A 22,486-nucleotide genomic window follows, 5' to 3' on the forward strand; every position below is an offset into this window, starting at 1 on the left:
TAAACGAGGCTCTTACGTCTGCACTGCCAGCTCGGTGTCAAAAGTAAGGGTGGTTCCGGTGTTTACCAGAAACACATATAACTTCATGATGACTTCTCCAAGCTCCTTGCTGAGTGCTTTGGTGTGTTCATTTAGAAACTGCAAAAGGATACAGAGCACAATGTTACTGCAAACAGTTCTGACCAAATGTTTTAGGAATAGCCAGACTTTAATAAACATGGGAGCACATAAGTCCACAAGGTTGAAGGTCTTTCTGGCAAATGAAGTTCTTAACCGCATCGCTGCTGCGGTAATTTTTGCGCTGTGCGGCTGTTTTTGCAAAACCGCGTTACATGACGAGCTCAGCTCGTCATCCGCACACGCCACCCATGGCTGATGACGAGCTGAGCTCGTCATCAGCATCGAAGGGGTTAATCTAGGGGACTGGAGACGGGCATTGCATTATAATGGTTAACATTAACAGCTGCAATAAGTGAAGATGAACAACACTTATTGGGGGGAGGGGAGGGGTCAGTGACGGAGCAAGAGATTATATAACACAGAAATGGCACCGAAGGTAGAGGTACACTATGCGTTGCACAACAGCAAATGTGAGACGACATGATCAAAAGAAAAGTAGCATGTGGTAATTTGCATAAAAAAGGGAAAGGAAAATGGAGATACAGAAGGGCGCGTGCATGCTGTAATGGCAGAAGCAAACGCGGATAAATTACAAGTAAATTACATAACGAATATACACAGATCACAACGGGATTACAGACTATAGCTATACATATTAAACATCCGAGATTGTTGGTTACTTTGCTATATAGAGGAAATTCTGTATTCACAGCAAAATTTTGCAGTTATGGTGGATTGTGCAGCCTTAACCCTCACACCCAATAGCATCACAACTAGTTACATCATTCTTGGCAGTAGTGAATCTGCTATAGAGGCTGTGGTAGACAGTGTAGGGAAAGTCTGACTGAATCCAGGTACTTTGCCCAAAGTCTATAGGGCATAGCACACGTACAAGTATAACTATATATGGGGAGAGAGTGTTAAGTGTTGGGAAGGACTATGAATTAATTGTACACGGCTGAAGCACATGCTCAGTGGATCTTGTAAAGTGATCCTGCAACCAAAGAGGGCTGGCAATACTCCCAGGGCTTTGGGCATAAATGTTTAATTTGACAGAAGTTCTCCTTCTTTACATTAGTGTAAAATAGCCTGCAGTCATAAAATGTAAATCCACCCAAGCTAAGGCCTTATCTGATTTCTAGCACCGACCTAAGTATGTGACAGCATTTTTGTAGGGAAGATTACCCCCCACTTTTTGCCTGACATCTGATGCAACCTGACTTAATGTGCCCTAGGTCCCTGCCAATCACGTTTCCAGGGCCTGTGTTCTTTCCTAAACTGTAACTTTGTACCGACAATTGGCACTACTCTGGCCACAGATAGGCCCCTTGTAAAAGGTACCATGTGTACCAAAGGCTCTGTGACCAGGGATGGCCTCTAAGGGCAGCAGCACTGATTGTGCCACCCTTAGAGGCCCTGTACCTTAACACACACTACAGATGCGTGTTTTGGTACCGAGAAAAGTGAAGAGTCAACATGGCCCACATCCCTGTGTAATGAAAATATGTATATATTGCGCAGACCTATTAGTTAATAAATTAGCAATGATATTAACAAGTTTAGTGTGCTGGTCAGAAATGTGTGACTTCCTAACACACAAAAATTGAATTTGTTTCTTCACTTGTGACCTGGCTGCACATCACTGGAATCTATCAAAAATGTTTTTCACAGAATAATACTGTATCACCAAAACATCTTCTATATCCATTTTTAATGGGACAATACATAAATGGTATATGTCACAGCTAACATTCATTTATATTATAATTATGATGAATTAATGTTAGCAGTGACACATACCATGAATGACTTGTCACATGAAAAATGGATATAGAAGACTATGTTTTGGTGATAAAGTATTAATCTGTGAAAAAGCATTTTTGATAGATTCCAGTGCTGTGCGGCCAGGTCACAAGTGACTCGTTTCACTTGAAAAAACAAACACATCCGTATGTGCCATGCCTACAAAACACTTCCTGAGGGCTAGGTAAGCCACCCATCTAGAAGGGTGCACTAGCGCTCAGGTGAGGGTTCAGTGGCATAAGCCCTGTACTCCTACAGCGACTAAGGGCCCACCTTGGGCAGAGGTGTTACGCCTCCTCCCTCAGGATGGGCTAGGTCCATGAAGAGGAAGCTTCAAACGCCTGGCGCCTTTGAGAGCTGTCACTGCCTTTGGTTACCCCCAGCAACTGCCTCCCACCGGTTCTGCCTCCAACTTTGGGTGGGAGAATCGACAAAAAAACCAAGCAATCAGATAGAGGCTCATGCCCCCCTCCCATTGGAGGGTGGCATACTACGGGGTATACCCAGCCCAAGGAAGGGACCCATTGATCCCGACCTGCACACCCCTTTTAACGCCCCTAAACTTAGTATTTTGGGGCGACCCTGAACTTTGCGTCCTCAGATTCGAGAAAGAAAGAAGAAGGATCGAAGAGCCGTGCAAACCACGGAAGAAAGGACACATAATGCTTTGGCCCCGGCCTTACTGGCCTGTCCCACCTTCGACCTGCCTACAACGAAGAACCCGGTGTGTCCAGCAGCCAGCAGCCCCCCAGAGGTCCTGCCCTGCACTCACATTACAGACTGTCTCCAATGAGCACTGGATTTGCTCAACAAAGACTAGACTTCGGATTCCGGTGACTCTGAGATTCTGCACCACTCTTTTCCCGATGCCCACAGCCAGAGTTTGAGTGGCCCAACATTCTGAGGAGGTTTCTCAAATGATCCCGACCCTAAATCTGGTGATTTCCGTCCTCCGTCAAGCTCCAAGATGACGCCTGCAGCCTCACCCTGAAAGGTCCCCCCGACCGTGACCAGAGCTGGTAAGAAAGCTCAATGCCAGAGAAACCCCTGCACACGACAGCCCACAGCCTTGGGTGTCAAGGCATCCCCCAAGAGCCCAACTTAACTCTCCAGCAGTGGTCATTTTCAGGAAGCCTCCCTGCTCGCGCATGCAGCAACTTTGCCGAACCGAAGGTCTCCATTGAGAAGCACAGGATCCCGACGTCTCCTTGGCACTGTGAATCTGGCTGCCCCAGTGCCACTGGTGGTGCAGCTCCTGTGCTGATTGTAGACTCCTGCAGTGCTGACCTTAACCACAGGAGCTTTGTTCCCACACCCGAGTGGCCTGCTGTAAGCAGTCCCTAACTGTAAGCCCCCTTAGCCCCGTTGGTTAACACTGGGTGCCTGCACTCTGCACCCAGCCGCCCCAGTGTTGCTTGTGGTGCAACTCGAGCGCCAAACTAGACCTTGGGGAACCTTGGTCCTAACCCCTAAAACCCCCACTTGTAAGATGTTGACTTACCTGTGAAACCGATAACCATTTTTTCCCATAGGATCCCATGTTATACAATTTTGGGCCTAAAATGTTCTACGTGCTGAACTGTGGTTTTGTATGGTAAAAACAGTAACTTTAACTCAAGCCAAGAAAAGTCTTACTTGCCTTGTATTGTGAGATCCTTATGTGTGGTATCTAGGCATACCACCCCATACTCAAAGTAATCTAAAAGTAACTGAAACGTATTATAAATGTAATTGGTGTGTATTGTAAACTGTATTTTGAATCAATACCAACATGTAACTAATGCAACCACAACTTCATTTCCATGTGAAGGCCTGCATTTGAGAGTATATTTTACTTACCTGGGCCAAGTCCTACTTGCTTTTAAAAATAAAACATAAATATACCTTTTTTATACTTACCCATTGGTCTGGATTCTGTCCGAGTGTGTGCCTTCAGTCTTGATTGAGTGAATACAATAAATGCTTAACATACCATGTAGATAAGCCTAACTGCTCACCCACCCTACCACAAAGCGCTGTTAGTACGGACCGAATTTAGCCTCTGCTATTCCTCTGGGGACTCCCTGGACTCTGTTCACACTATACCTTACTTTGGCATTGTATATACAGAGCCAGCTTCCTATAATTATCAAGCTCAATCTTGACAATGAAAATGTTGCAAGATGGTTGGGGTCTTGCTCCAGTAGGCCTCTTGGTCCCTGAGAATAAATGCATTAAAATGCAAAGCTGCTGAGGAATTTGGGTTTGTTCCTAAGACACAACTGAATTTGGACAAATCAGGTAAGTGCAGTATGCCAATCTTGAAGTTTATAACTTTCAATGACTTACATCGCAATGCCAACTGTGCTAGAAATACTAGAAAAAATTGCATAGCACATCCCCTGACATACCAGTTCACGGGGGCTGACACGTAAGTTACTTTTCTGGAAAAAAACAATCTAACAATGGAGTTGATGCCATTGCGCACTATCACTGAAAGGAGGAGTCACCTACCTCGTGACTGGAAAAGACTTCTTCGAACAAAAACAAAGTGCAAACATCCGGATTTAACACTAGATGGCAGACTATGAAAAGCAATCGATCTACAGCTCACGTGCCTTCAACCTTCACTTACTCCTTTCAACCTCTAAAAGATGTAGAGTCCGCCATCTTCTCAACCAGCAGCGAAATCCAAGGCCTGCAGTCACCATTTGAGCCCCTACAGGTTTCAGTCTTTCAAAGGGCAAACGTCCAGGCAGACGAGGGTCTCACAAACCTGAACCCTAAAAACCTTATGACCAACAATGATCCCCCAGGTGTCCATCAGGGAGGGTGGTACGCCATTACCAGCACAAGCTACCCGACCAAGGCAGGAATCCCAAGAGAACCAAAAACACCAGGAGAACACTCACGCTATGGGAAACCACAGGGCAGCGCTGGAGATGACAACCTGGATATCTCAGGCCAGACACCAGTAGTATTAACCAGAAGATTTGCCCACATCCTTTCATGAGGACAGCATGGCCAAGGCGCAAGAGGCTTTCACCAATCCAAAGGTCAGTCCAATTGGTCCACATCTCTGCCCAGATCCACCCCCGATAAAGAAACCCCAATCCCACTACCAACAGAACTTTAAGAACAACTTGTGGATGACCAGGGGGGGGCTTTCATATCTGGGCACTCAACAATGACCAGAAATGCTAGCCTCCTACACATTGGATTCATCAGAGAGAGCTCCCGCTACGCATGCTGTCCAGGCCCTTAAAGGAGGGGCTGAATCAGACAATAGAGAGTGCCAGTCCAAGAAGAACGGCTAAGCCACAGAAGGACAATGTGTGGGCATCCCTGTTAAACACCATGCAACGGTCCGTGGAAGCCCCCCAGTAACAGTCCAACAAGATGGATATTCAGCTGACCTTACTCAATAACCTCTGTCTTTACGTCGCAGGCATAGATGAGAAGTTGGGGGATATAGATTCACTGAGCAAGCAGGAACTGTTGGAGGCAAAGCTGAACTACAGCTGTGGCCCAATCATGGATAATCCAGTCCACCCTCCCGTCTACAATCAACAGCGTCCTAAATTAACTCAAAACGGAACTCAAGATGGAGCACTGTGCCTGGAAGAGCACCCAAGTCACAAGAGCCCCAGATCACATGGAGCCTGACTTGGAGGCACTAGTGCAGACTAACACTCAGATACCAAGCACCATCTGCCTATAAGGGGGCCCTGCACATCTTTCTATGACAGACTGCAAAGGAACCCTTGCCCCGAACTCCCATTGCCAGAGGCAGCTCCAGCGCAAAACAAAAAGCAGCACACAAAACAAAAGAGGATGCAGAGGTAGAAGGGCCAGAATAAAAGAACAGTCCCAAATCATCAAGCTGTTTATCCCCTTTTTCATCCACAACAAACACTCTTGGGGGTCAAGCCCTCCTGCACGGCACCCACGCCACTGTACTCCCCAGACATTCCAAACCATCTCACTCACATGGAATCCTTCTCTCCCAGTCATTACCCAAGGAGGGCTGAAACACAGGAAGAAACTGAAACTGATTCACCACAGAAACAAATATCCCCACGTCCATGCATAGGGGTCGTTTGATTTCCACGAGTCACTCTTCAGGAAGCACTGACAGCTCTTCCATGCCCTGCTACAACAGTCCTTGTACCTCTCCAAAACGAACCATCACTGGAGGGGAATCCCAGAAAACAACCAGATAGTAGCCAGAGCAACAACTAGAACAAAGGCTAGGATTATTAGAGAGCCTCAGGCAGCGTGCACCAGCTATCTTACTTCAGCAGAAGGCGCCTGTCTCGGGCTTAGGCCCCTGCATATTGCCTGAGAACACATGGGTCTTTCCATCGAGGGTTGTGAGCACAGAAGATCGGAAGGGCTAAGAGTATGCTGGCGCCTGGCTACCAGAAGCCAACCAGCATAGCATACCAGCAGGGCAAAGCATTACAACTGAATGGGAACAATCTCACAGGCAGATTCCTGCATTCTAATTTTTTTAAGCCAAATTTGGGGACTACACAGATCCAAACCACAACAAATTACAAGTACCTTGACATAGAAATAGACAAGGGGTGCCAGTTCACCATACAGAAGAAGGAAGCGATTGCAATGAAAAGAAAAGAAAAGGGATGGCACTGCAGGGACGTTGAGAAACCTCAAATTGAAATTGACAGGCCCGATTCTGACACCTCTCCTCCAGGTAGCTCGATCAAAAATCCTACTAGCAATCACCTAAGGAAGTGAAGTCCTGAAAGGCAGAGATGCTACGACTCTAGACAGTACACTAATTAAGGCTTACAGACTCATTTTCACCACTCCAAACTACTCTTCTGTGGCAACGATTCGGTTAGAGTTCGGCATAATGAGAAAGCCTCTGGCAAGGCGCATTAGCTTTTTGCTAGCAGAAAAGCAGGAAAGCAGGTGCCAACAACCTGAATCATCTTTTATGACAAGAGCTGCAGCATCGAATCACATCGCATGCCAGGAATTTCTTGAAGAATCTCTTCAGAAAATTGGGCTATCTCTGGCCTGGAACATTCCAACCAGTCCCGCCGCCTTAAAAAACGTGTTTGGAAATCAACAAAAAGCCTCTCACTTGCAGAACACAAGGCCACTTTCTCAGGTCGCAGCCATGCCTCTATAACAATCAACAGCTACTGATCACTTACTCCTGAAAAAAGACAGGCAGTAATAGCCTTCTTCAAAGCAGAGGATATGCACCTCAACTATAGACTGGAAAAATTCCTCGCAATGCTAGGAAAGTAAATGCTAAGAGCCAGCAAAAACACTATGAGCAGCAGGCGTAGCTGTTACGGAGGCAAGAGACCTTTAATCTATAATCTACAACTGGGTTGGCAACCCCCGCACTTTATTCCCCGTGAACCAACCTCTAAATGTTAACCCCTGCACGGACAGGACAAAGGAAAGTATTTAGCCAGTTCTTATGTATGCACTGCACTTTCAACTATGCACAGCAGTCTGAACACTGACAAATCGGCTTCCTCGTTAAATGAAGTGCTGCTCAATACATTTTATTTTATGTGTAGTTTAATTGGATTGTATTTATTTCGTCCTACTTTTTTCAACTTGGTTGTATAGCACTGGTTTTAATTGCCTATGCAAAATAAACGTACTTACTTAAAAGATAATTTTACTATGCTTGGTCGACCTGAAATTTTTTAGTAATCTGGACGTTATTGTTCGAAGTGATATTGCCAGGACCAAGGCAGCTTGTAGGTCTTTAAAGCTAAAGTGGGAGAGTATTGCTCCATAAAAAAGTATGTACCACAATACAACACAGCTCTTTTAGAGCTTCTTAACTTTCAATATATATAACCGCCATCGCTTTTTACTGACCCGCATTAAATTACATTTTAGTTGCCATCTGCTTGCCATCCCTCGTGGTAGTTCATTTGAATCTGTTTTTATTCCATGTAGTTGTGATGGTGATTCACCCCAGGGCACTTTGCACTTTTATGTTTGTTTCTTCTATATAAAGCTGCGCATATCTTTTATCGTACCGTTGTTTGCTGGAACCCATTTTGTTCAATTTTGTCCGATTTTGTTTTAGCTCATGCTATTATCTGATGTGAAGCTTTGTTTTTATGTGGCAAATTTTTTATCTGGTGCTGTTCATTTATGGAAAAGTTAATTGTGTGTTTGAAGTCTTAGGGCCAGATGTAGGTAAATCCGATTTACCGACTCTTAAATACCGACTCGAACCGATTCGGTATTTAAGAGTCGGTAACTTGGAAGGAGGCAGATGTAGGTAAAAAATTACCGAATCTGTAAGAGTCGGTATTTACCGATTCGGTAAATACCTAATCTGTATTTCCCATTGATTCCTATGGGCCTTGAAGCCCATAGGAATCAATGGGAAATACAGATTCGGTATTTACCGAATCGGTAAATACCGAATCCTGCAAGGGTGCAGGGGGTGTCGCTTTGACACCCTCTAGCACCCCAATTCCGGACTTGTGTGCCATGTGGCACACAGACATGCCCTAAGGGCATGTCTGTGTGTCACATTCCACAGGTGTGCATGCACAGATGTGCATGCACACCTGAATTCGGTATTTTACCACCCAATAGGATTGGGTGGTAAAATACCGATTCTTAAGGGCCTGTGAAACTCTTAGGAGTGCCACCTACATGTGGATTTTCCGAATCGGTAAATATACCGATTCGGTATTTTACCGATTCTGTAAATTTACTGATTTGGTAAATTTACAGAATCGGTAAAATATAGACCCTACATCTAGAAACCCTAATACCGGTCGGTAACTGCCGAATTCGGCCGTTACCGACCGGTATTAGGGCTCCTACATCTGGCCCTTAATGTTTTACGGTTTTTATTTTTTAGCTTTTATGGTTTGCTTTCATAACCCGAACACAGGTTTGGTGGTGGGAGGCAAATTGAACCTAGTGCTACAAGGGGACTTGGACAGGACTTGGACAGGGTCACAATATCATGCAGGCCGTCCAGACCTGCCTTACCGAAAGCAACTGCGATGGCAGGCTTATGGAGAGACATACCACCAAGAGTAGCAATATTCCTAAGCCTCTAACTCCATTTGTTCCATGTCCAGACTTGACTACGTACTTGTGCCAAGGTACAGGGTGGGGGAGTTTAGCAACTCACACTACCTGCCAAGAGACATATCAGACCACTCTCCCAAAGTGACGGCTCTAAAGACTGAGCAGGTCCGGGTGCAAGTGGTTTGGCGATTGAATAACTGGAAGCAGATGAACTGGAATACACGTTGATCAATAGTCCAAGAAACAGAGCACTACTTCCAGGAAAACACGGGGCCAGTGGGTTCCAATGTAGACTTATGCAAAGCCTATAAAATGGTTATGGGGTTGCATATAATAGACCATGTGGCAGATAAAAAGAATGCAAGAGAGAGAAGGTCTACAGGGAGATGGAGGAACATCTAGTGAGAGAAGAGGCAGAGTATGTATAGCCTTTCCTACAAGAGATCTCGCACAATGGATAGACCTGCTCCGAAAGGACTATAGGCCCCAGGCCAACCAAGGGGCGAGACCGCTGTTCCATATTAACAAGCCCGTCCTCTATAAAGTAGGCAATAAAGCAAGTAAGTTATTGGCTGGCTGGCTGGCCCACAGGGAAGAAGAGTAGAGGTGGATACACAGGTACTCGGACAGGGAGAGGCACTGGTGGAGACAGCGGACAAAATTGGTAATGCCTTTGCAGAACACTGGTGTCAGTTATACCAGTCGAAACCAAGGGAAGATCAGAAAGACCGGAACAGTTTCCTCATTAATATACCTGGCCTTCAGCTCGGATTGGATGCAAGAACCACCACTGAATATGAGCTAACAGAAAGAGAGATATTCGAGGATGTGACTCAGTTAAAAGGTTAAAAAGGTTGGAACTCCAAGGACTGAAAAGATTCCCAGCTAAATATATTAAATGTATGAAATGCAAAAACAAGGACATTTTTTGTGCTGCCAAGGAGGAGAAAAAAATGCTTACAGACACACGGCAGGCCACCACAGTACTCATCCGCAAGGAGGGGAAAATGGTCAGAGGAGTGGGCCTCATATAGGCCGATCTTGGTCAAGGTTTTGCCAAACTGCCTGGTACAGATAGTGAGCCAGATCAGTTAGGTTGTATGCTGTACAGGGAGACAAGAAGCAATTTGAGGATATTATTTGGATGTCTGGTGAGCAGAAATCAAATACGGAAGCCAGCTATACTCCTTCCCCCGGATGACGAAAAGGCATTTGACTCAGCCCCTATCTGATGGCGGTCTTATGCAAGATGGGCTTCGGCCTGTCGTTTATGGAATGGGGAGAGATACTATATAAAGACCTTCTGGCTAGAGTCCGGCTGGTGTTGCATGATTTAAACTGGGCAGAGGTACACGTCCAGAATGCTCATTGTTGCCACTGCTCTTCACACTGGCAACTGAACCAATGGCAATGTGAATACGGAGAGACTTACTGCTCCATCGGTTAAGGTGGGACCCAGACTTGGAAGTCGTGATCTCAATGTATGCGGATGATATTCTTCTCTATTTGATAGACCCCCAGGGGCTCGGTCCTGAGAATTCTTGTGGTGTTTGCGAGGTTGTCAGCTTTTGCTAGTTGCCAACAATGATAGACGCTGTGACACAAGAGTTGAATTAACAATTCCATTGGTTTTATCAAAAAACGGTTAGGTAAATGGTTTAAATTATTAATTATTCTTGGTCTTTCATCTTCTCTCTAGGTCCTGTGTCCGGACTCCTTTCCATCAATAGCCTTGATAAAAAAGGAGAACAGGGAAGGTAAGTCAGCTGTTTAGTCAAGATTTTGTTTCCTCCACCAATAGATCCCAAAAGGAGTGTCTGTGCTTGGAGGAATTGTGCTTACCAACACATGTGATAGATTCAAGGGAAAAAAACTCCATCTCGTTAAAGGTGGTTTAATGTGAATGGGATAGAGGGAATGCTATGGGGGACTCACTCTAATTTTAGCTCTCAGTCGTGCCCCTTGGTTTTCCCTTTGCCCAAGCCCAGAGCATTACACCCACCTGACTGAGCTACGTGCCTCCTGGAGTGTGGCTGGGGCTGGTAGCGTCTCAGCGTTTTCTCAGTCTGTAGCTTCTTCGATCTACTCCTTCAATTTACGCTTCGCGGCTCCCTCAACTTGAAGAAATGAAGCGGCGTCCTCTGCTGGTCTGGGGAAGTGGATTTTCCTTTCTTGTGGACGTCTTCCTCCTGGGGCTTAGCCAAGCTTTGCTCTTGTAGTGGCGTCAGCACCTCTTCAGGGTTGTCACCCCAGCGACATACAAGCACTTCCTTTTTGGCAACGAGTGGAGCTCTGCCTCCTTAACACTTGTGGAGGCTGGGTTAAAGCCACAGCAACAGACCTGTGAAGAGATGAAAGGTGTACCGTTTATTAAGACGTTAGAGGGTGAAGGCCAAGGTAATACATTATGTAAATCCTTCTCCTCGTCACAGAGGTACACTGGTATGTACATTAATTGGAGTAAAATAGTTTTGTTTCCCCTGATGGACTAGGTGCCAAGGCGAGACAGTGAAGGCCCCTTAAAATGGGAACCAAATGGTTTCACATACTTGGAGACACTTATAGCCACTGAACAGGAAAGGTTCCTCCAAGAAAATTTGGAGGGGAACTAGAGGGGTATAGGAATGATGTGGCGCACAAGTGGAAGCAGTCCCTCTCCCTGATGGTCATAGGGACCCTGTATAAAACGATCTACATACCCGAGCTTCTTTATATCCTGCAGAATGCCTCATTCACAGTTCCAGTTAGGTTTTTCAAAGATGTGGATGCAGTGACACAAGAGCTGAAGAGGGAAGTAGGGCACACCAAAATATGTCTTTTCTGCCCTAACCATGGAACCCTATGATGGTACGGTGGCTCTCCCAAATCTAAGGCTGTCCGATTGGGTATCCCAGTTGTTGGTGGTTAATGAATGGACCTTTTTGTGTCACAACAAGACCCCTCCCTACTAGCAGACAGGAGGGCCAAAGACCAAAAAGGCTACCTGAGTACCATATAAAGAGCGAGAAGGAAGATCCCACTGCCAACCCATACAGTGGGGGTGGTGAGGATCTGGCAGAGGGCAATGGCTGAAATGGGCCAGAAGAGAAAGCTGACATTAGAGACACCATTCTGGGAAGCAGTAGCACAGAGAGGTGCAAACAATAGAGGGCTATAAGAAGTGGGACCTCTAGTGCCCATCCAGAAAAGGAGATGTTTGGTGAGACGCAGAGATGACATCTCTCCCCAACTGCAGAACCTAGTTGATTTAGCAGGGGGTCAATTCCTCATCTATACGCAGATGACACACATCATGAGAAATTATACTGACAGACTGAGGGACAAAGCAGCGGAAACACCACTGAAACTAAGGGTAATGAGTGCCCTTCGGCCCCTCTACACAAGAATGCAGTAGCGCTAATATTTGCAACATTGCTTAACAATAGCCTCGGGAGAGGCATGCAACTACCCAAAGGAAGTGGCCATAACCGCAGGGTTCAGACTGGTACAACTACGATACTGCACAGGGCGTATTTGACAAGACCTCTACTATTCGCAATTGTTCAGGTAGAAGATGATGGGTTCCTCAGTTGATGCAGACAACAACGCATACCACTGCATACTCTGTGGAGCTACCCAAGACTACGGGACTATTGGAACAACGTTTGTACTAAATTGTCACTGGTTATTGGGAGCAGCCTGGGACATATATGCACTATATATACACACACACACATATATATATATATATATATACACACACACACACACACACATATATATATATATATTCACTGAAAAAACCATAGGTTTTAGGCCTTATATAGTTAGGAATTAACATATAAAAAACCTTTCTCCCAACCCTGTGTCCTTAGGTGGGCCCTGAGCAAAATGAGAGCGTGGGTTGCGGTTCTTGGCAGGCAGAAGCTGGAGAGTTAAATTGTCCTCCTGGGTCCCCAACGCTTCACCCGCATTTGGTCCAAACTCAATGTCGGCCTGAGAGAGATGATAGAGTGATCCCAATCCCTCCGTGAAGTCGCGAACTGCCAAAGGTGCAGCGGCACCTTACTGAGACTGGATGCGGTGGGTTAGAGCCTGTCCAATACCTTGGAATGAGAGATTTGCCGAAGCTGTCCTTGTGGCTCTTCCCCTAAACGAAGCGGGTCTGCTCCAATGCGCCCAGGACTGGCGCAGGATTAGGTCACGAAAGATTCCTAACTTGAAAGAATCGGAGAGACACAGCGGGGAATACCAGAAGAAAATGTAATATCACAGGAGCCATGGAATGACGCGTTTTGGTCTGTGCCTTCATCAGATGCCTACTCCATCACAGCAAATCCCGACAGGCACCCGCAAAGTAGTCCCAATCGTTCTTCCGTTGGTGGATGCTCAGGTGGGTGGAGTAAAGTCACAAACAGTACTGCAGTTGCGTAGGCAGACTGCAAGTACCAGCATGCACCTCTAGCAGCTTGCAGGTAAGTTCCTTTCTCCCAACCCTGTGTCCTTAGGTGGGCCCTGAGCAATGATGTCATCAGTGATGTCATCAGTGATGTCATCAGTGATGTCATTTGAGATGTCATCAGTGATGTCATCAGTGATGTTACTGACCATGTCATGAATGATGTAATATGTGACATCATCAGCAGTGGATTGCGGGTGCGCCATATATAGTTAGACCAACTAACTATATAGGAGGAATTTCAATGGTTTTTTATATGTTAATTCCTAACTATATAAGGCCTAAAACCTATGGTTTTTTCAGTGAATTTCCAAGGTTTTTTAAAGGCTAATTCCTAACTATACAAGGCCTAAAACCTATGGTTTTTTCCGTGAATTTCAAAGGTTTTTTAAATGCTAATTCCCGGCGGGCACAACGAAGTCTTTCCCCAGGCAGGGGGAAGTGGAGCAACTTACCCTCATGACTTTCAAAATAATTAGTTGTACACCTAGTATTGGCCCTAAAAGTCTGGCACCTCTCAAGGCTACTCCATATTTTCATGGATCTTCAAGGTGTGATTTAAAGAATACCTTTTTGTACTTCATTAATGCCTAAGGCTTAACATGTTCTGTATTCTGTACAATTGCATTCTCTCAGTATAATTTCTCCTTCCTTAGTCGTTTTGCTCCCCTCTGCCATGTGGTATGAGGTGGTGAAAAAGAGGTACATAGCACTTTACAAATAGCCCCAAACAAAAGAATGTATTTTTCACATTTGTAGTATCATCCTACCCCAGGCAATGCAGTACTCTAGTGATGAATTTCTACTGCCCAATCTTTATATCTGCTACTTGCTATTGCCTTTGTGTCATAGCCAATTTCGCTCTACTTTAGCACAAATATGTATGTTTGCATGCAATGCCCACAGTAACCTGCAGCTGATTTCCTACGGCTACTCTGTCCTACCTATAAGTACACAGTGGCACCCGCCACTATGCAGCATATATTTCCCGACTCCTTCCTACAGAGTACGCCGCCGCCTACCAGATCAGCGGGTGTATCGTCGTGGGAGGACTTCCGTAGTCGAGTCCTTAACATTAATTTTCAAACGCGCAGCGAAACACCACGCTAGACGATACCATGTGCTGGCCAAAGTTCTTTTATTCAAGTCAGCCCCTCGGACGCGTTTCGCCTGTCCTGCAGGCTTGATCACCGAAGGCTAATGTTTTTGGGCGGCCATTATAACATCAGTGCAAGTTACAAACCCGATCACGTGACAATGGACTACAAGATAGACATAAATAAAAGACTCGTAGTTCAAGCAGGCTAGTGCGTTATTAGCAAGTTCTAAAACATTTCACAAACAGCTCATAAAATATATGAGCTGTCCGGGTTAAATGTCATACTGCGCGTTTGAAAATGAATGTTAAGGACTCGACTACGGAAGTCCTCCCACGACGATACACCCCCTGATCTGGTAGGCGGTGGCGTACTCTGTAGGAAGGAGTCGGGAAGTTGTGAAATCGCCATCGCCCCCACAGGCACTGAATTAAGGAAGAGTGAAGTTGCATTCCTTTTGAAGAACACGAGACAGTGCCTGCCGCCGCATCAAGACGAGAGTGAGTCCGAGGATTCCTGCGACGAGCTGCGGGGCGGCAGGTAGGAGACTACGCAGTGCTGGGAAGCGGGGAAGCCAGTACAAGTCAGAAGGGTGTTACCCTGTTTGACACTGGCGGTTGCTGACCTGGGACCTTGTGTTCCAAGACAAATATACTACATAATGTCAGACCTTGAGCTTAAGGAGCGAGAGGAAGCTGCCTTATCCATTTTCAATGATACAGCAAAAGCGGGAGCAACAGCAGCTGTGCGGGAAACAAATGAAAGGGTCTCTGACACACTGACCCGTCTTAAACGCCCTGAAAAACTTAAACGCGGTGAACTCTCCAAATGGTGGGAGCAAAAATCTTTACAACGCTATTTGGAGGTAAAAAGAATCCCACGTGGGCTCAGAATAATGGTGGCGCCAACTTACGAACAACCAGATCCCAATATGCTACAGGAGTGGGCAGTCAATAATCACGAGTCTTCCAGTAAAATGTTGGAAATTTTGATTAAATATGCTGAATCCGATAGGCGCAAAATGCTGCTGGAAATAGAACAAATAATGACAATATTGGAGGGAGAGTCTGATCAAGATCTAATCACAAAGTTCTCCAAAGAAATGAAGGACAGATTGAAGAAATTAGAAACAACAATTAAAGAACGGAAGGCGCAGAAATTTTTACGCAACAAATTGGAATACGAACGTGGTCAAATTTACACATTTGCTAAAAAGTTCGACACACTAAGAAAGCAAAAATTAAATGCTAAAGCGCCAAGACCTGTCCCATAATCCGATGCAAGCAGCGTGATGAGCTCGGATGTTGAAATAGACCCAGATGAAGGACAGAGCCAACTGGGCAATCTAGGAGCTCCAACGGTAATAGACGAATTTGCTTTTTTAGAGGAAGAACGGAGGTTCAACCTCAGACCCAGGCGGCAAGTAACATACGGAAAACCAAGAGGAAGAGGCAGAGGCAACGGAGGCGGAAAAACAGGAAGCAATACCAACGCAGCCTCAGCGAAAGTGAAAAAATGAACTTGAATGATGCTATGAATGACACTACCATCATTAATTTGACCCAAACACCTCTCACGAAAAAAGAAGAAAACATTCTAAGACTTGGCCTCTCATTCTGCCCGCCAGCAGAATTTAACTACGTCGACACCAGGGTCGATTCATACAAATTCGTAAGAACACTGAAACTGAAAAAGTTCTTCGCATTGAATAAACACCGTAAGAAGACAGCCCCATGTATAACTGTAGGCAATCCTATCTTAAATAAAATCCTATCAGTGGAAGACATGGATACAATGTTAGACCTGCAAGACATTGACTGTTTGCCAAATGATGATTCTGCTTTTCAGCAGCATACAAATGTGGACACAATGGCACCAATAACTATCAGTCAGGCGAGGCAAGTGGCTTTGGAGCAAGACGTGGACATTGGCGGCAGTGTCACGACAGACTTCAGAACCACTTCTAAATTTGTACCTATGAATGCACGGGACTCGGTGGATGTGTTCCATGAATTAGTCACGAATGACTTAAAAAACCTAGAAAAATGTACCAGTATACAGCATAAAGTTTTCACAAAGCAAGAAAAAGAGTTTGATGCTTTAATTACGAAACTGAAGACTGATAAGAACTGTATAGTGCGGGATGCAGACAAGGGGGGAAATATTGTCCTCTGGGACAAGGAGAAGTACTTAATGGAGGCATATAAGCAATTAAATAATCGATGTAATTATATTAAAATTGCTGAGAAAGAGATGTGGAACAGCTATGATAAATACAATAGCCAACTACAAGAATGGTATAGTTCAAATCTTTTAACTAGAGAAGAACTGCAATACCTTAAAGTATCTAACCCTGTGACCCCAGTACTCTGCCTTATCCCAAAGGTACATAAAGATGCAGTAAATCCCCCAGGGCGACCTATTATCTCTGCCATAGGAGGAGCCCTGGAAAACACATCACGCTACATCGATTCCTTTCTATGCCCCATTGTCAAACAACTTCCATCCCACATACAAGATTCAAATGACTTCCTACGACTAATCTACGATCTCCCTTGGGAAAGGGATTACCTCCTTGTAACTATTGATGTGACCACGCTCTATACGAGCATTAGGCACGAAGATGGCATACGGGCAATCAAACATTTTCTGAGGGATCGCCCTATCAATCTCTGGTCACATACCCAGATGCTGCTATCTATGACATCAGTGTGCCTAAAAAATAATTTTTTCCTCTTTGACTCAGTGCTATACCAACAAACCTGCGGGACCGCGATGGGCACCTGCTTCGCCCCCAGTTATGCTAATTTGCATATGGGCTGGTGGGAGGAGCAGGTGGTCCGAGCGGATTTCGCAGAGGAATGGGAAAATACCATCCTCCAATGGAGTCGATATATTGACGATCTTTTTATTATCTGGAGGGGAACCGAAGAATCAGCTCGGGGTTTCATAAAGAAACTCCAGAATAACAAGTTAAATTTAAAATTCACATGTAATATCAGTGATACATCGTTAAATTTTCTTGACATTAATGTTTTCGTCAAAGATTCCAAACTGCACTCAAAGCTGTACAGAAAACCTACAGCTGGAAATACACTGCTCCATGCAGCAAGCTTCCACCCAAAAAACCTGATAAGAAGCATCCCCTATGGGGAAAGTTTAAGAGCCATTCGCAATTGCAGTGATAAAACTGACTTGGAAGCAGAGTTAGTTACCTTGAGTTCCAGATTTAAGGAAAGAGGATACACAGATGACAACATCAGTAGCTCGATTAAAAAAGCTAAACAAAAGAGCAGGGAGGAAGTCCTTTTCTCAAACAAACAGAATCAGGGTAAAGATAAGACTATGAAAAACCAGGTGAGAATGATTACGACCTATAATCGCAAGCACAGAGAGGTTCGTAACATTCTAAACAGACACTGGCATTTAATCTATAATGACCCAGTACTGCAACCTTTAGTCCCCAAGAGACCAGCAATAACATTTAGGAAGGCTAGATCTTTTAAACAGATGCTAGTCTCAAATATGTTACCATCAAAAACAAAAGGGGCCTACAACCTGGCTTAAAAGTAAACATGGCTTTGTAAGATGTATGAAATGCAAAGCTTGCAAGCAGGGCAAAAACACACAAAAGTTTACTTCTAACTTATCTAAAAGGGAGAAAAAGATTAAAGGGAGTTTCACTTGTAGGACTGATTTTGCCATCTACGTACTTCAGTGCCCATGTGGCCTGAGATACGAGGGTAGCACTATCAATCCTGTCCACCTGCGAATTCTACAGCACATGAGAGCCATAAGAAGTGCTGACAAGGCATACCCTGTGGCTCGATATTTTGAGCTTGAACATAACAAAGACGATACAGGATTAACCTACTTTGTTTTTGACAATGTGCCGCTTGGTGCCCGAGGTGGGGATAGACTTACAAAACAGACGGCTGGAATCTCGTTATATAGTTGAATTAAACACCAAGGCACCGATGGGTCTGAATGTGGAAGAGGATCTGATCACACATTTATGAATACATGAACAGTACCGCATTATTTTATATGATATGAATATAAAATTGGAAAATGAGATGTAGGAACAGCAACCTAATCAAGCGTAACAAAAAGGGTTTTAATGTATGGTTTTAATACAATGAATTTGCAATTTGGGGATATTTGGGGTTTCACTGATTGTTCAGAGATAGACATGAGACTTAACAAGCCCTGGGGCTCAATTCAAAACAGGAGTGTGAATATGAGATTTTTTCTTGTTGTGCATATGAACACATGCCCACTGGGGCGATATGTAAAAATACATGATAATGCGCGAGTCTAATAATGTGGCTTTCAGAAAAGTTTTGAATTATGGTAATTGAGCATCGCGGCTCCCTCCAGTTCAAACACATGATTGTGATTACAATTATGCCGAAAAGCTTGCGCGAAAGTGTATATAAAATGTTGCATCTTCAATATGACATTTAACCCGGGCAGCTCATATATTTTATGAGCTGTTTGTGAAATGTTTTAGAACTTGCTAATAACGCACTAGTCTGCTTGAACTACGAGTCTTTTATTTATGTCTATCTTGTAGTCCATTGTCACGTGATCGGGTTTGTAACTTGCACTGATGTTATAATGGCCGCCAAAAAACATTAGCCTTCGGTGATCAAGCCTGCAGGACAGGCGAAACGCGTCCGAGGGGCTGACTTGAATAAAAGAACTTTGGCCAGCACATGGTATCGTCTTAGCGTGGTGTTTCGCTGCGCGTTTGAAAATTTATATATACCTATAAAACACAGTTAAACTGAAGTTACAGTTACGAAATGAAACAAAGTAGTACAGTACCCACAGAAATCCTAAAATTCTCCAGACTTAGCAATTTTAATGTAATCTTTGTGTCTCGCTTAATTCTCTATACCAAAAGGCACCAAACATCACATTTTTTGTATTAATAATAAAATAGACCTTTCATTGCATCATTAAAGGTACTGCTCATACTCTATTAATGGCTACAGTAAAACTTCAGAGTAAATTGTGATACATAATTTCACTTTGTGCTTTGATTTAGTTTGACTGTCAGAGTGGGCATTAAATAGTGTAAGGCTGCCTTATGGTGGGGTTCACGCATTTGGTTGTTTAATTTGTAGATAATTTGTGGATTGTATTTTCATCTTTTTTTGCTTAAATGCAAGTAATAACATTGAAAAGGTATCGAAAATTCCTAAACATAAATCAAACTGAACATACACAAGTACATCCTATGGAACTGCCAGGAGTCCCACATCATTGAGTATCCATGCGGGCTCTCTAGCCATGGATAAATAACCTCCTGAGTTACAAAGGAAACGGCAGATTAATGTTAAATAGTGGCACTGGTGGTGGAGTTTTTCGTATGAAGGAAACAGATGCAGTGCAGCATGGTTTTACGACCAAATCCAACAGATTTGATAAAAAACTCTTTATTCCGACTTTAAGATTTATAAATAGGTTGATTTGTGTACCTGCTTGCACGGTCTGAATATTGCTTTTAGTTCTTCAGATGGCTCCATGTGTGATTTTAGTTGCAGTCCATTGCCCGTCATATAATCAGGGGTGTGTGATAGCGAATGAACGAAGATTCACTTTTTACTTTACACACTCTTGTACACAAAACCACAAACAGACACAAACGCTGACGGCTGACGCACTCTTGGGCACTCAGAAACACGCACACATACACTCACACAAACATGGTGATACAAAGACACACATAAAACCACTGTGATACAGAAACACAAGCACGCACACACACCAACACACACTCACACAACCCCACGCACAAACTCACCTACAGACACAAACGTTCACAGGCACATTAAGTCATGCACAGAAATACGCACTAATACACGCACAGTCACGCTTTCACGCACACTCACACACAGACACACAAACATTCGATGCCTCGTCGGGGGTAGGAACAGCAATACAAATGCGTTTAAATTTAAACACGACACACACACATAAACACAGTAGCATAAAGGCACATAAAAACACAGTGATACCGAAACGCAAGCCCAGTGCCGCACGCACAACACACAGCTGACACACAGCTGACACACACTCACAAACACACACATGCTGAGAATGCGTCAGAAATGCTGCCTGATAAGTTTATGCTCGCCAGCTCTTACTGCTGTGCCAGCTGAAGGCAGGCGCTGTTGCGGTTGCAGCGTCCATGAAGTAGGATTTCATCCCTGGCTGTGTCACAGCACCCCCTCAGGCAGGCAGCCAGGACAGTCGGAACATCTGTGCCGCTTCCTCCTGGCAGAGGTGTTCGGATCAGTTCTATTTATTGTTTCCGTGTGGCGCATGGTTAGCCTGTCATCTTAGCTGTATCCGAACAGCTGCTTGCATCTCCCGCCAAGATCACCGCATGTAAGTTCTTGCGATTTCCACGTGTGAAGCAGCGGTTTATATTGCCAGACTTTTTTGCTACGCGCGCGCTCCCGGTTTTCTAACGTTTAAATCGCAATACACTGGGAGACGGTTGTATAAAAAGCTGTATTTTGTATTAAAACGAGGCACGTTTGCAGTTTAAGTTGTTTAGCTATAAACCGTCTGGTCTCGCACCCCTCACAAAATGTGATCCTAACTTGTTTGACATTCTGATGGTTAGCTTCACTTTTCCGCACGGTGCCCTTGCTCCGTTTTGCAGATGCACGTGCCGTAACGAGTAATTAAGTGATTAGAGCCGCCTCTTTTGACACACCTTCCCCTCAGCACGGGAGACCCTCGGCACGGGAGACCGGCGGGCACATGAAAGGCTTCCCCCAGGCAGGGGGAAGCGGAAACCACGTTGTCCCGGCCCCGCCCACAACCAGGCGGCGGCCATCTTGAGGTGGCTCGGGCCGCGGCGGTGACCTCGGGGGTAAAACGAGGGGTGGGCACCCTCGAAATTAAAATAAAACAGATGAAAATAAAAGAGAGAAGCCCCCCAAGCCCCCCCCCCCCAAAAAAAAGACATTCCGAAAAATCGCGGGGTGCGCGCTTATAGATATATAATTTGATTCTCTTTTAATTTTCTCAGGAACTACTGGAGGGATTTACACTATTTAACCAAAAGCGTGTTCTGCATACCAGAAACTACCATTTTGACAAGTTTGCTGTAATTCCCTTTCAGTGGTTCAAGCTGTAGCCGTGTCTAAAGGTCCTATGGAAATTAACATGGGGAAAACACGTTTTGGGACCCCCCTTTTTTCTCAGCCCCCACTTGACTAATCCCCCCCAAACTTTCAGGGAAGGAGAGGAGCGGGCCGAGCCATCATCTTTGAGAAATTTACGAAGATTCATCAACCAGCGCCAACGTTATTCCCAATAGAATGTTGGTGATTTCCTATGGAAACTAGGTCCTAACTATATATACCTACTGGCTACCGCCAGTAGGAAATTATATATATATATATATATATATATATATATATATATATATATATATATTCACTGAAAAAAACATAGGTTTCCCACATGCTATAGTTAGCTGGACATTTCACTCATACAAAACCATTGAAATTCCCCCGTTATAGTTAGTTCAGCTATCTATAACTCGCGCGCCTGCAATGCACTGCTGATGACGTCACATAATACATCACTCATGACATGGTCAGTGACATCACTTATGACATCTCAAATGACATCACTCATGACATCATCCAGTGAATGTGTGTCTTTCTGAAAAATAAATATTTTTATATATGTATAGCTAAAGGTCAATGGAAGAATAAATGGGTAAATAAGTGTCTAAATGGGTGTTTTTTTGTATAACTGACTTATTAAGTGTATCTTAGTGAATACATGTATAAGCAAGTAATGTTTAAATATGTGAATATCTGTATCACTGTCTCACTTTTGTATAAGTGGCTGCATGGGTTGGTGAGTAGCTACATGAGTGTGTATATGGGTTATTAGTTGTTTTTTTGAGTATCAGTATGAGTGTCTGTATGGTTTGGTGGGGGATATTACTTAGCACATA

The 22,486-nt window shown here is 44.4% G+C and overlaps 1 protein-coding gene across 7 annotated transcripts in view; it reads right to left on the minus strand.

The window, feature by feature from the left end:
• Positions 1 to 22,486, minus strand: part of RB1CC1 (RB1 inducible coiled-coil 1) — a 544,646-nt gene that overhangs the window by 478,770 nt on the left and 43,390 nt on the right. For 4 of the 7 annotated variants that reach the window (XM_086965748.1, XM_086965743.1, XM_086965744.1 and 1 more), the window contains exons 2-3: positions 10,961 to 11,299; positions 17 to 138 (exon numbers count right to left, since the gene is read on the minus strand). In XM_086965748.1, coding sequence (XP_086821874.1) covers positions 17 to 87 — 71 coding nt within the window. In that variant the 5' untranslated portion in view covers positions 88 to 138; positions 10,961 to 11,299. The remainder of the gene's footprint in view (positions 1 to 16; positions 139 to 10,960; positions 11,300 to 22,486) is intronic. The other 3 variants (XM_086965750.1, XM_086965746.1, XM_086965747.1) reach the window with 1 other exon arrangement.

This window comes from Lissotriton vulgaris, chromosome 4_1 (genome assembly GCF_964263255.1).
Source record: "Lissotriton vulgaris chromosome 4_1, aLisVul1.2, whole genome shotgun sequence".
Classification (NCBI taxonomy): domain Eukaryota; kingdom Metazoa; phylum Chordata; class Amphibia; order Caudata; family Salamandridae; genus Lissotriton; species Lissotriton vulgaris.